We start from the raw sequence: 12,217 nt of genomic DNA, 5'->3' as shown, positions 1-12,217 counted from the left end.
ATTTAACCTTTAGACAAAGTATAAAAACTTATTCTTACTTTTACCTTATAAAAATCAGTAAAGATTTCACAGTAAAAAGACATGTGTGCCATGACTTAAAGTTTATACTATAAGGCCTTTTATTTGATAAAAGTAAGTATAAACCATAAATCAGAAGGTATGAAGTAGATTGTGTACAACCGTTTTTTCAGCAAAGTTGTGATCATGTTGATAATTATAGAGACCTTAGAAATTTGTGTATCAGATGTGATACAGTAGGCTTTATATACTAGGCTGTTTATGGTTGGGTCAACTATGGAAAACCCAACTGTTGGTTTAAATTTCTTTATTAAATTGGATTTGGAGTTTTCCATATTTAGAGTTAAAACAATGGAAGTATGAGGCATGACACTGCACTGACATGAAACTAGTGTGATAAAATTATACAAACAAAAATATTGTTTGTGGTGTTCCACAGCATCGTTGGCATGCTGCCGATGACCACAGACAATAATTTTGGTTTGTCCCTCAGTATGTAGAAACAAAAATCACTTATGAACCCAGAATATTCTTTTAAGCCTTGTTTTTCTTGACAAAGAGATATGGAATTAATTTAGGCCTATTCAAAAAAAAAATGTTAACCTCAAATTCTTATACGGTCTGCTTGTAGCATCAGGAAAGTTCATAGATTTGGTGAACAAAGACCTGGCCTTGAATTTTTTCCAGCATCCCTCGACGGTATTGATGACTGCATGTGGTTTCTCACAGTGTGTGGTGAATAGACAAGCTCTACCTTTCGAATCACAATCACAAAGCTTAAACGGACTCAGCGTTGACACCTGCATCCAGCGTCAACTCCAGGTATAGAGGCCGGTCTCTTGATGGAATATTTTCCAAGTCTTTTGTTTCCACTACAGGAATACTAAAACAAACACCTCCGACGAGTTATTTTTGGCTCATTGCCACAGTCTTTGGGTGTGCGTTTAAAGTAATAACATCGGCGATATGACTGATGTGTTGTATAAAAGCGCTCTGTGTCCAGCATGACATAAGATATAGGTGAGGGGTGACGGTTGGTATCATGCTTATAAACCCTCACGTCGCATTTGCTCGATTTGTCGCCACGGCTCGGCATCTGCAGGCTTTGATGTATTTAGATGTATTAATTTATTCCCCATGTTCCTGCCAGTCCTACATAATGGGGTCCTGTTCTCGTTTAATGGGCCTTACAAAATTCATAAGGTAATTACTGTGAGTGATTGGATTAGTTTAAGCACAAATGTGACTTTGTACTAGCAAAAGCTAGTCTAAGGGGAAAGTGTCTGGCTTTTTTGGGGTCAAATTATATGGGAAATGATTTGCATTAAATAATCAAGCGTCGACTGTTAAAACAGTTCAATTTATTTGAAAAGAGACACTTCTCTTTTGTGTTCTGTTTGAAACAGTGAGCTTTTTTGGGAAAACCTGGCAGTGAAAGGAATGATTTATCCTGTTTGTCTGAGAGATTTAATTCTGGTGGTACAAAGACTGCAGCCTTTGATCCAATTACAATGTATGTATATCCCGGGTCACTTCCTGTCCCACAGTCGTAGCCTAAGGAGTGGGGCCGCAATCACGACTCTGTCCAATTATTGAGTTTGTGCCCTAAAGCCACTCTTTCTTTCCACATCCTTGGCCGTGTGTGTATATCTGTGTGCTTGTGTAACCGTTCGTCTTGGGCTAATGTTTCAGAGCGGTTTGAGAAGGGTCACCAGCTGTGTTTCAAACATCTGTTCCTCATAGAAGCAGCCATGGATCCCATTTCCTCGATCCCTGTCATGTTTAGAGAGAGAGATTAAGCTTTGTGCCGTCTACTGAGGGTCTCCTCCTCTCTTTGACTCATCTTCACCGCCTGCTTAGCTGCAAATCAAACAAAACTGTCTGAGCCATTGGTTGACTTTGATGGACAGGGGTTTGAGAGGTGCAGTGTTTTTCATTAGACACGCTTTCATGGAAAAGGGGGGTTTGCGTCAGAGCTGGAAGCGCGACTCATTTATTCCGATGAATATAAACAGTGTCTGTTCCTTTTTAATTGGAATTTAGATATGAGTATCCATCCTTTCCAGGAAAGAAGATTGTTTTTTTTAATTGGAAAAAGCCTAAATTTAAAGCAAACCCTGTTTAAAAACTATACACATCTTTGGATCCAAAATATGAATTGGCTTAAAACCCGCCAGAACAATCGCATTCCCGATATGTAAATTCTTGATCCATTTCACAGATGCATTTTCAAACAAATCAGATGTCTGTTTTGAGTTCTCCACGCGTCTGACTAATGAGCTAGCTGAGAAATGTGACTTCAGCCTCTTATAGAAGCAGCTGTGGAGTCTATTACCAGAAATAATGTTTAAACACATGTTTTAGAAAAACCTGTAGATCATTCTTTGTTTGAGTCAATGTATATTTTCCCACATCTTAGTGAAATGTCGGTCTTTTTATTTCCTATTAGATTACATGCATGTAGGGTAATTTATGCATTTGTAAAAATAAATTAGAAATATATTTTGTATGGCAATAGTCAATCAAGTGCATTTGAAAGTACACAATGTTTTTGTTTGAACAACAGTAGAGGGCAGTCACTCCACCTGAGTCCCTTTAAATCAGATGCATCTTTCAGAAATCTTAATTATAAAATTAATTATCTGAAATGCATTAACGGTAATGCAATTTATTAAACATTATTTAGGTCATTATATCTGCCTCATGCATTGTGTCTTTGTATGGCCACTGGTATTTTCCTGTTCTTTTAGAAATTATACCAAAGTAATAACATTTATTAGACACTACCGCCATGGTATCCTTTAGTGTACCGTGTTCATGTAAATATCATGTGTATAAGAATATGGCGGTCATACAGCACCTAATCTCATCACTGTACCACCATAGCACTTTTTAATAAACTGATATATGAAATGAATAGGATATGAAATTGATTTTAAGACAAAAATTAAAGTGCTTACTTATAAATCTCATCATATTTTGTAGGCTTGGGTGTGTTTACGTGTATTTATTTTTCAAGTACTGTTGCAACCTGCCAGTGCTACAAAATGTGGTCCTGTTTTTGTTGAATATGATAATTAAGAGATGGGATAGTTAATACTTTCTATGATTTTGAATGTAATCTGAATAGTATAACCCATCTAATGCAAATCTTGATCCTGTTTAAAGATCATGCATGAAAGGACGCCTCCATAAGTCAGAGGAGGAGGGAGTGGAGTGAACAGAACTGAGCGGGCATTGGGACCCCGTGGCCTCCTCAGCAGCGAGGTTTCCTCTGTGCGCGCGAGTGTGATTGAGCTCTTCCCTGCAGGACACATTCAGATCCCAGTATCAGCCGGACGGGACACATCAACGCCCTCTCTATCCCCCTGTCTGTGGATTTGGACTTTTTATACTGAGCTTCAGAAGGGACAACAAACTTTTCTAAATCAAAATTCATATCACAAACAGTCCTGTTAATTTTTTTTTTCTTTTTTCTCTGAATTTTTTGGATTCTTTTTTTTCTTTTTTTGATGATCACTTTTAATACATGGAGATTATCTGACCATGTCATAAGTGTTTCTCAGATGCACTTAGTTCATAAGAAGAATCTCCATCAGATTATTATCGGTGGATATATAAATGAATGAGCTGTCAGAGATGCTGGTGTCCAGGGATTATTGCGCGCTCATGATGCGGGATCGGAAGGAATGCGACGCGCGCTCTGGTGAAGTGGAGCGGGTTCGAACCCGAGAGCGTGTGGACGCGACTGTTGCGGGTCTGACCGAGCTGGAGTATCTGAGGCAGAGACAGGAGCTGCTGGTCAGGGCTGTGTTGAACTGTCAGGAGGACAAACCCAGCCTTACAGTGGAGGACAGCTATCTGAACACTGAAGAGAAACTTCTGGAGGAGAATATTTTATTACTCAGAAAACAATTGGTGAGTAATAGAAACTGTTTTATTATTGTTGTTGTTGTTGAAGTAGTCTATATGTAGTCCTAGCGCAACATCTTTTTTTTCCCACCTGTATTTCTGATTATTTTTTTTTTATTTTTTTTTTTTTTTGGCATTGACATTTTTAGATTACATCATTTGACCTTTTATTTTAATCGAATAACTCTTACAAGAGACTATAGTACAGTGATGGTATCTGATAAGTACTAATACTAATACTAGTACTAGTAGTACAAGTAAGTACTAGTACTGAGTACTGTACTTTTCTTTGTACCATGGTAGGCTACTAAATTTAGTACAATGTGCCATTGTATTTGCATGGTACTCCAGGGTACTTCCAAGAATACCATGGTACTACCAGGGTACATGGTTAATGCATTAAGCATTTTCATAATTTTAAATTATAATTAAAAAAGACATTTAGTTGGATTGAGATCAATTAAAATAATTAAGTATATTAAAATGATTTTGTCTATTAAATTTTGGTTATGATTCATTTTGCATCAAATTGCAAAACGTAGAAAAAGTATTTGGAAGATGAATACTAGTATAGACAAAATAGTATCTCTTTTCCTTTTTTGCATTTAGTCATGTGACACCAGAAACACAAGCGCTGTAATCATTAGAATGACATTAAAACAAAAAGAGAACCATTTAAATCAAACTTCCTGGAGGTAGTAGAACATCCCTGAGTTTCTAATGCAAGTCTAGGAGGGGGTCTGACAGGCCTGAATAAGATTAGTTGATGGGCTTCAATGGAAATGAACTTTTTACAAGCCCAGCTCAAGCCCCCTGCTGTCTTTAGAGGATGACCAAGATTAAATTTAACAGTTGGGCCAAAGACACCTGGTTCCACTTGAGGTATTTGCAAACATTTCCATTATTGTAACCCTACGGGGTTCATGCATTGTGGTTAATGTATTGTATACAGAAAAGAATTACAAGGTTTGGATTTATTTCCTGGCTTTGCTAAAGCCTCAGACATGTACACAAGTGGCTTGAGTCTTCTCTGCTGTAGTTTGGGATAATTACTCTTGTTTATCTTGAGGTCAGTTTGTTTGCAGGCCTCACACCCAGAACTACATTAAAGTTAATGGCAATGTGTGGATCATATAATGCATGATGTCCTTATGATTTCCCAAAAACAAACAACCAATCATACGTGGTCTTTGACTGAGCTGAGCTTGTGCAATGAATTGAGTATAAACCAGAGATGTTGACACCATCGTCCAAAACCCAAGCCCAGGCCATCAAGAGTGGTCTGGGGTTAATTTGATGCCGTTTCAAAATAACCGTCGGTGTGCTCTGCAAATGGCACTTTGTGTAAAAATGGTCTGCACACCACCAGCATGCTGAGAGCTCAGGGCCCATAAATCACTTGCAGCCCGCCTGTCAGGACCAGGCTTTTTTACAGCCTCGGTCTGCAGTGGAGGAAACGCCATTCCACTGCTCCATATAGCCTGGAATCTGCACTGCATTACCTCCCCTGTCAGCAAACAGCAGTTAAATTTTGCAGCAGATAACATGCCTCTGATTATAGGTCATTTGAAGTAATGTCCTTCTGCTTTGAAGGGGCCACATTTTCCTCAGTCTGCCGTTTCGCCATGCTTAATTTGGAATGCAGCACATGATACGGGTGTTGTCAGATGCATCCAATTGCTCGCAAGCGGTGTGTCGAAGTTGAATGGTTATTCCCATGCGAGGTGTGACTCTAATTTAGTTCATTACATCTGTCTGATCAGTGGCATGAGGCCACTGGCATTGAGACATAAATTGTGAAATGCAACTGTTTGCAGATTCTTGTTTGGGCTGCAGGGCAAAACCTTCTAAATTAAATACCAAACAATTTTACCATTTATGAAGCTACTAAACATTCATAAAATATTTTGTTAACATCTTTTCAATATGTATTGTTTCTTTATAGAACTGCCTTAGGAGACGAGATGCAGGTTTGATCAACCAGCTCCAGGAATTAGACAGACAGATCAGTGACCTGCGGTTGGACACAGAGACTTCGAATGAACACGTGGAAACGGACAGCCGGCCAAGCTCAGGTTAGTATCTTTTGTGGAGCCATGGCTCTTTAAAAGGGTCTTGAATTCTGTGCACTGCATGTTTTATCGAATTATCATTAAGGGTTGGCAGAAATGATTGCCTGCAGAATCGTCTGCATAAAACCAATCTAAGCAATTGGCGTTGGCAGAAAGGATTTCCAATAAAACTGATTCACAAGCACAGGAAAGCATTTCTAATGATTGTTAATCTTCTACAATCACCTGAGGGTGGTAATCAGACGTCCTGTTCGAATTATTTCACTTTGCAAAAGACTACTTTGTGCTTTGGGCCTGTAGTAGCATGTGTACCTGTGAGCCCTAATGTCTGTTTGAAACTGTTTAGGCTGTTTTGCTTAAGCACTAATTTGGTAATGTGAACAATCTGCACCCTGTGCCAGAGCCTGCTACAGCTACATTAGTTTACATTCCAAAAACGAGAGGTCATTTTAGTGCTGGAACTGACTGCACTTTTGTTGGAGGAAGGTTTTATAAAGTGGAGATTGATTACATGTGTGTATGCTCCTCTCTAAAAAGTCTTAATTGTTAAAATGGCATTATACTGTAACTGCTTCTAAAGTGTATATAGAGTTCTTCAACCTTTAGCTATTTTGGGTCCTGTTTGTAGTAGTTGTTATGGTTTTATTCTTCACCATTTTAATGCTAATATCAATCGGGATGTATGGAGATCTGGTTCCTAGCTCTATTTCCTCTAGCAAATGTATACCTTCCTAAATGCGTAATTGTAAAAAAAATCGTAATTGAAAGTAGGTTCCAAAAGAGAGCTCAGTTAAGAGTGAAAGAGCACATCACCTCATTCCTGAAGATGTAAAATTAATGTGTTAATGTCTCACCCTCTCTCTCCCAGGCTTTTACGACCTAAGTGACGGTGCTTCTGGATCCCTCTCCAATTCCTCCAACTCCGTCTTCAGCGAGTGTTTGTCCAGTTGTCGTTCCACCACCTGCCTGTGCACCCCCCTCGACACCTCGCTCTGTGCCTCTGAGGGAAGGCTTAAGCCTGCAGGTGAGAGTCTCCTTGTGACGATTTGAAGTTTCTGGGTCATTCAGACTGGTCTTACCCATCAGCGCTGTTCCATGCATTCTTGAAACACTGTTCCCTTCTCTAGCTTTGTTATGCAGAGCTATTTACTTAATGGTGATTTCTTCCTCCAGGCTTAGAAGCTGGTATCACAAAGAAGGGACACTATGTTTGTTTGTTTCTAGTTTCTTCAAATGACATCTGTTTTTGTGTTGCATTACCGTTAGCAGAGAGCATTCTATAATCACTTAAGCTCAACTGTGCAAATAGAGGTGAAACAAGAGAAGTTCAGGTCCCAGACAGAGATAGAATCAGTTTCACAGCCCTGTTGATGGCTCTCCCAGCCACACCTATAAGTTAGTAACAAAAGGCTCATTAGCACATCAAAACTAATCAACCACCCACCCAGATGAGCACTAGAACTCTATGAATCAGATATACTCTCCTCTCACATGCCATAGCATAATGAAATTAGCGGTTTTAGTAATCTGACATTACATTTTCTTGTAGTATTAACTGTTGTGTCCTCTGGGATTTGCAGATGAGCTGGGCGTTTGTGCAGAGTGTGATTGCCAATGCGAGGACTCAAGTTCTGGAACAGTCCGCAGGTCTCTTTCTGCATCTTACTCCCCTTCCCCGGATGGCTCCTGCGATGGCATTTCCAAATTCCACTCTGATCTCATTGCCAAAAACGGTAATGATGTTTACCGATACCCCAGCCCTCTCCATGCAGTGGCTGTCCAGAGTCCCATCTACTTCCAGTCCATGACTAGTCACCTAAAGGATGATTGTAGCTTCTCCAAGGTTGGTGAAGCATCGAGTGATGAACAGAAACCTGAGCAGGTCATGGGCACCCAGAATTCATCTTGGCATGCCTCTCAGATGCTCCCAAACAAAAAACTGGATAGTTATATCTTTGGGCTACTTCAGAGGAGGGCACAACCGTTGAGGACCAGCAAACCCAGAACAAGCATCAACACTGACCCCTCCAAGAGCATTTTGAGGCAGGCTAGTCTTTGCTCACGGGCCCCTGCTGCTATCCAGGCCCAGCATAGGACCTCTGACCTCAAGCCTAACTGGCAGACATGTTTACAAGATGCATCAGCAACTAGCACTGAGCCAAGCACAGCTTCGCCCCAAAGACAGTGGTCTTCTGAGTCTCCAAGTCAGCCACAGAACAGTTACTCAATCACCAATGATAATAACACTAGTTGCCTCTTAAAAAAGAAAGTTTTTGGAGCCAGTAAAGGCCAGCCGTTAAGTGTTGCAACGAAGGACTGCCAGGATTTAGGCAGCCCGAATGCAGTTTCCTCTCCCAAACTCAACAAGCATTCTTATTACACTGTGGAGGACAATAAATCAGGACAAGCAATGAAAGCAAGTCCTCTTAAGAGGAGTCCTAAAGCTCAGGCTCCAGGAAGTTGTGGTGAAGACGCCGAGCAGCTGGCTCCAGAGTTGCTCAGTCTCGGTTCTTCTTCGCAAAGCCAAGACGAGGGAGGTCAAATGGTCAGTGGCCAGTACATCGCTGCTCAGAAACAGAATGTAAATCTCCGTAAGGGTGGCACCAAGAACATCAAGATTGTCAAAGTGAAAAATTCCACCAGTGCAAAAAGTAGACCTCATGTGTCCAAGCATGTTTCCGAGATTGGTCGCGACAAGCATCGGACAGGATCTAGGAGGTCTCGACAAGTGGACGACGTCCACCACTTGCATAAATCCTACAAGAAGTCCTCCTCAAAAGCCAAGAGAATCCCTGCCCCCATCCCTGAAGAACGAATCCTGGAGAAGCACACCAGTTCCACAGGGGGTCGATCTTCTTCCCAGAGACACCATGGACATCACCGACATCATGAGGCAGTGCTGGCCAAACCCAAGTACAAGCGCAACGACTACCATCGGCGACCGAGGGGTCTCCATGAGATCCCATACGAGGAGGCTTACAGGAGGGCTCACTACAGACAGAAACGAGAAATGCTGGGCCACATGTCAGCCATGCACCTGCCGTCTAACGCACACTACACCAGCCCCTATGCTTACGTTGGCAGCGACTCTGAATATTCAGCAGAGTGCGCCTCTCTCTTCCATTCCACCATTCTGGACACAAGCGAGGATGAGCGCAGTAACTATACCACCAACTGTTTTGGGGACAGCGAGTCGAGCGCTAGCGAGGCGGACTATGTAGCTGAGAGCAGCACAAGCAGTGACTCTGAGGGCAGTGCTGGGGTCAATTGGCCCCAGTTCAACCAGGCGGGTGCAGGATCCCACGGAATGACGTCAGCACAGGCTAAGGCATTTGTCAAAATCAAGGCTTCCCACAATTTGAAGAAGAAGATCTTACGTTTCCGATCAGGCTCGTTAAAACTCATGACCACAGTGTGAGAGACTTGAGGGACACAGAGATCAGATAGGATGCAGCCAATCAAATTGGCTTCACTCCCTTATCAAACAATCAAGTGCCTAGACAGAAATCAGCTGCACGGCCTAAAACTGCCTGTCTGTCAGCTGGGAACTCAACTTCTGTCCAGCACAACGCCTTCCCCTGCACTTTTCACCCCTTTGATGTCATTGTCTGTAGCCTTTTTGTTTTGTATTTATTATAAGTTCAGCGCTTGCTGTGATGCATCTACATAGCAAGTACTATGTAAATGCACTGTTCATACATGGTTTACTTTACTAAAGATATTTATAACTTAATATATTTGGTTAGCCATACATGGAAAAGAACAGGAAGTATGACTGAACTGAAGCAGTGTATTACAGACAGTCTGTCTGAGAAATGTTCACCAAGCCTAGTTCACCTGCTGATCATTAAGGGCTTTTGTTAAATGCACATTAAATATGCATGAGCAACAGCTTTACCCATTTACCTTATTAGCTGTAAATTACCCTATTGTAAAATAAATGTTAATGTATGTTGATTTCTTGTGTCTTTATTCTTTATTAAATCCCATTGTTAAAATTATTCAGTGGTGTCTTTGTTTATTTGATGTAATGGCTGTGTTTCTCTGTACTTTTGAATCCAAGAAACCATGTTAAAGTACCAGCACATGTACTGAACAATCCTAAAATTGCACCCCTGTTTATTTTTATAGTCTGAAATTAGAATTTTCCAATGTCAAGGCCATGTTAAACCAAACTAAACCCCCTGCTAGAGGAGGCAGTAGTTAAATGTGGCATCTACTTATAGTCTGCAAGTGTTTAGTAAACAAACACTTAACGTTCTTCCTCCATGCCATTTGGGTATCATCGTTCAGGGACAGCAAACTCACAGACATCGGCATCAGCAGTGCAGTCTGTCTCCTTCAGCACTGAAGCACATAATAAAAACATGAGGATCCGATGTTGAATTTATTCTTTATTTATATCTTTGCAATAGACATTTCTACTGTTGCTAATATGGTCTGACTCTGGAGAGAAAAACAGATTAAACGTAGATGACAGATACAATTTTTTTCCTAAAGTTGAATATGTAGTGAAAGAGAAGAGTGCAACTAACAACTAAACCTGTGGCACTCAAGATACTCTGTTCTTTCACGAGTATCTGACCTTAATTTTTTTGGCTCATGTCCCTCACCGTCACGTTGAAAAGATTTCCCCTTCTGTTTCCAGGATCTAGCATAGATAGCCTCCTGGAATAGGTCTGGCTTTTTAAAGCACAGTGCATCTGTTTATATTACCGCAGCTGTGTGAAAACCAGACTGTGCTCTTCTCTTTCTGGCATTTAAGAACACATGGCTTTTCCTGCCTTGATGTTTCTTTATCCTCACTGAGATCAGTAAATCTCGTATTCAGAATCAGTTAGATGATAGTTTATTTAGCGTGCATGATAAACAAAAGAATTTAGAGTAAAAGAATTTCAATAAGATGGTGTCAGATTTCTCCAACTTCCATATGCATCCACATTGTGGTTGCCTAATATATGTTGAATTGTGGCCTTATTGTTAATGGTTTCAATCAAACTGTGGATGATCAGCGCAAGCAAAATCAAAGAAGCATAATGTACTTGGCAGAATGTGTTTAAGTAGTTATTTTTAAGAAGTTCACAGTGAGTTTAGACGTCAGCAAAAACGTCTGAGAACAGATCTCATGTTTGAGGTTTTGACTGTAACTGTGATTTGCATTGTGTTTCTGCGAAAGTACAAGCAATGAAGAGCAAGACATTTAGATCTAGTTGCTATTCTTCATAATGACAATGTACCATGTTTATAATGGACATGTACCATGGTAGTACCATTGCGTTCTGTTGCTATTAAGCGTGAATGTTTGTTGATGGCTCAGATAAGTTATTTTTTTGTCATAAGTGACTAGTACTATCTATGAAATAATTTAACATTACAAAGAAAGCCAAAAGAAGTTTTAATTTAGAGGTCACCTTGTTGTTTTTGTCTGGAAGGATCCATACTAACTTCATAGCTTACATTGGTTTGGAGGGCAGTTGTGGTCGCTATGTCGCCCAAGGTCAGTCGGGCCCTGTGGAACAGGTTGGGGCCTGAGACCGTGGGCTATGAGAAGCATGCATTCAGTGTTGATTTAGCCTTGCTTCTGAGTTACTCTCCAGGGTCCAATGACTCTCTCAGGCCTGTCAGAGATCACGCACAGATCAATCTTCTTTTGAAACCAGCTCATCCAGCCAGGTCAGCGAGAGGCCAAGTTGGTAAACTTAATACATGGACAACTGGTGGAAAACCCACGCAGAACAATCTCCCCACCAGAAACCAGGGCGCTCTCTTCTCGTACTCATTGTCAGGAGAGAGTTTCTCAGAAGTATCTTGATTTCAGCTGGTGAAGGGGATCAGATAGCTGAGGGGCTTTTAGCATTGTGGTACATGCGCTGCAGGCTGTCTGCTTCATGCAACCAGTAAATAGATCTTCACCTCTCTTAAGCCCCTGGCTTTATAGTTTTATTGGTTGTGTTTGATATTTATTGGAAAGAGCTTTAAAGGTTTACACCAGCATCACTGGGTTAGCAAAACCAGAGATAAACCACTGGAGGAGCTGAGAATATTTAAATATATTTTACCCAACCGTTATTCATTACTGGTATTTTTATGTTATTCATTACTATTTACAGTACAATATACAAAATGATTTCTAAAGGATATGTGACACTAAAGACTGGAGTACTGATGCTGAAAATCCAGCTTTACATCAAATAAATAATTATACTTTAAAGTAT

At 40.6% G+C, this 12,217-nt stretch overlaps 1 protein-coding gene across 1 annotated transcript; it reads left to right on the top strand.

Annotated features, from left to right (window-relative positions):
* The first annotated feature begins 3,186 nt into the window (after positions 1-3,186).
* On the top strand, positions 3,187-10,003 carry dact1 (dishevelled-binding antagonist of beta-catenin 1). The gene is made up of 4 exons (XM_084096058.1): positions 3,187-3,936; positions 5,876-6,005; positions 6,871-7,026; positions 7,583-10,003. The coding sequence occupies exons 1-4, from the start codon at positions 3,640-3,642 to the stop codon at positions 9,418-9,420; spliced, it is 2,421 nt and encodes an 806-aa protein (XP_083952184.1). The 5' UTR covers positions 3,187-3,639; the 3' UTR covers positions 9,421-10,003.
* The last annotated feature ends 2,214 nt before the right edge of the window (positions 10,004-12,217 follow it).

This window comes from Abramis brama, assembly GCF_963993115.1.
Source record: "Abramis brama genome assembly, chromosome: 21".
NCBI lineage: Eukaryota > Metazoa > Chordata > Actinopteri > Cypriniformes > Leuciscidae > Abramis > Abramis brama.
The sequence above is the reverse complement of the archived record's forward strand: the minus strand, read 5'-3'. Positions and strand labels throughout refer to the sequence as shown.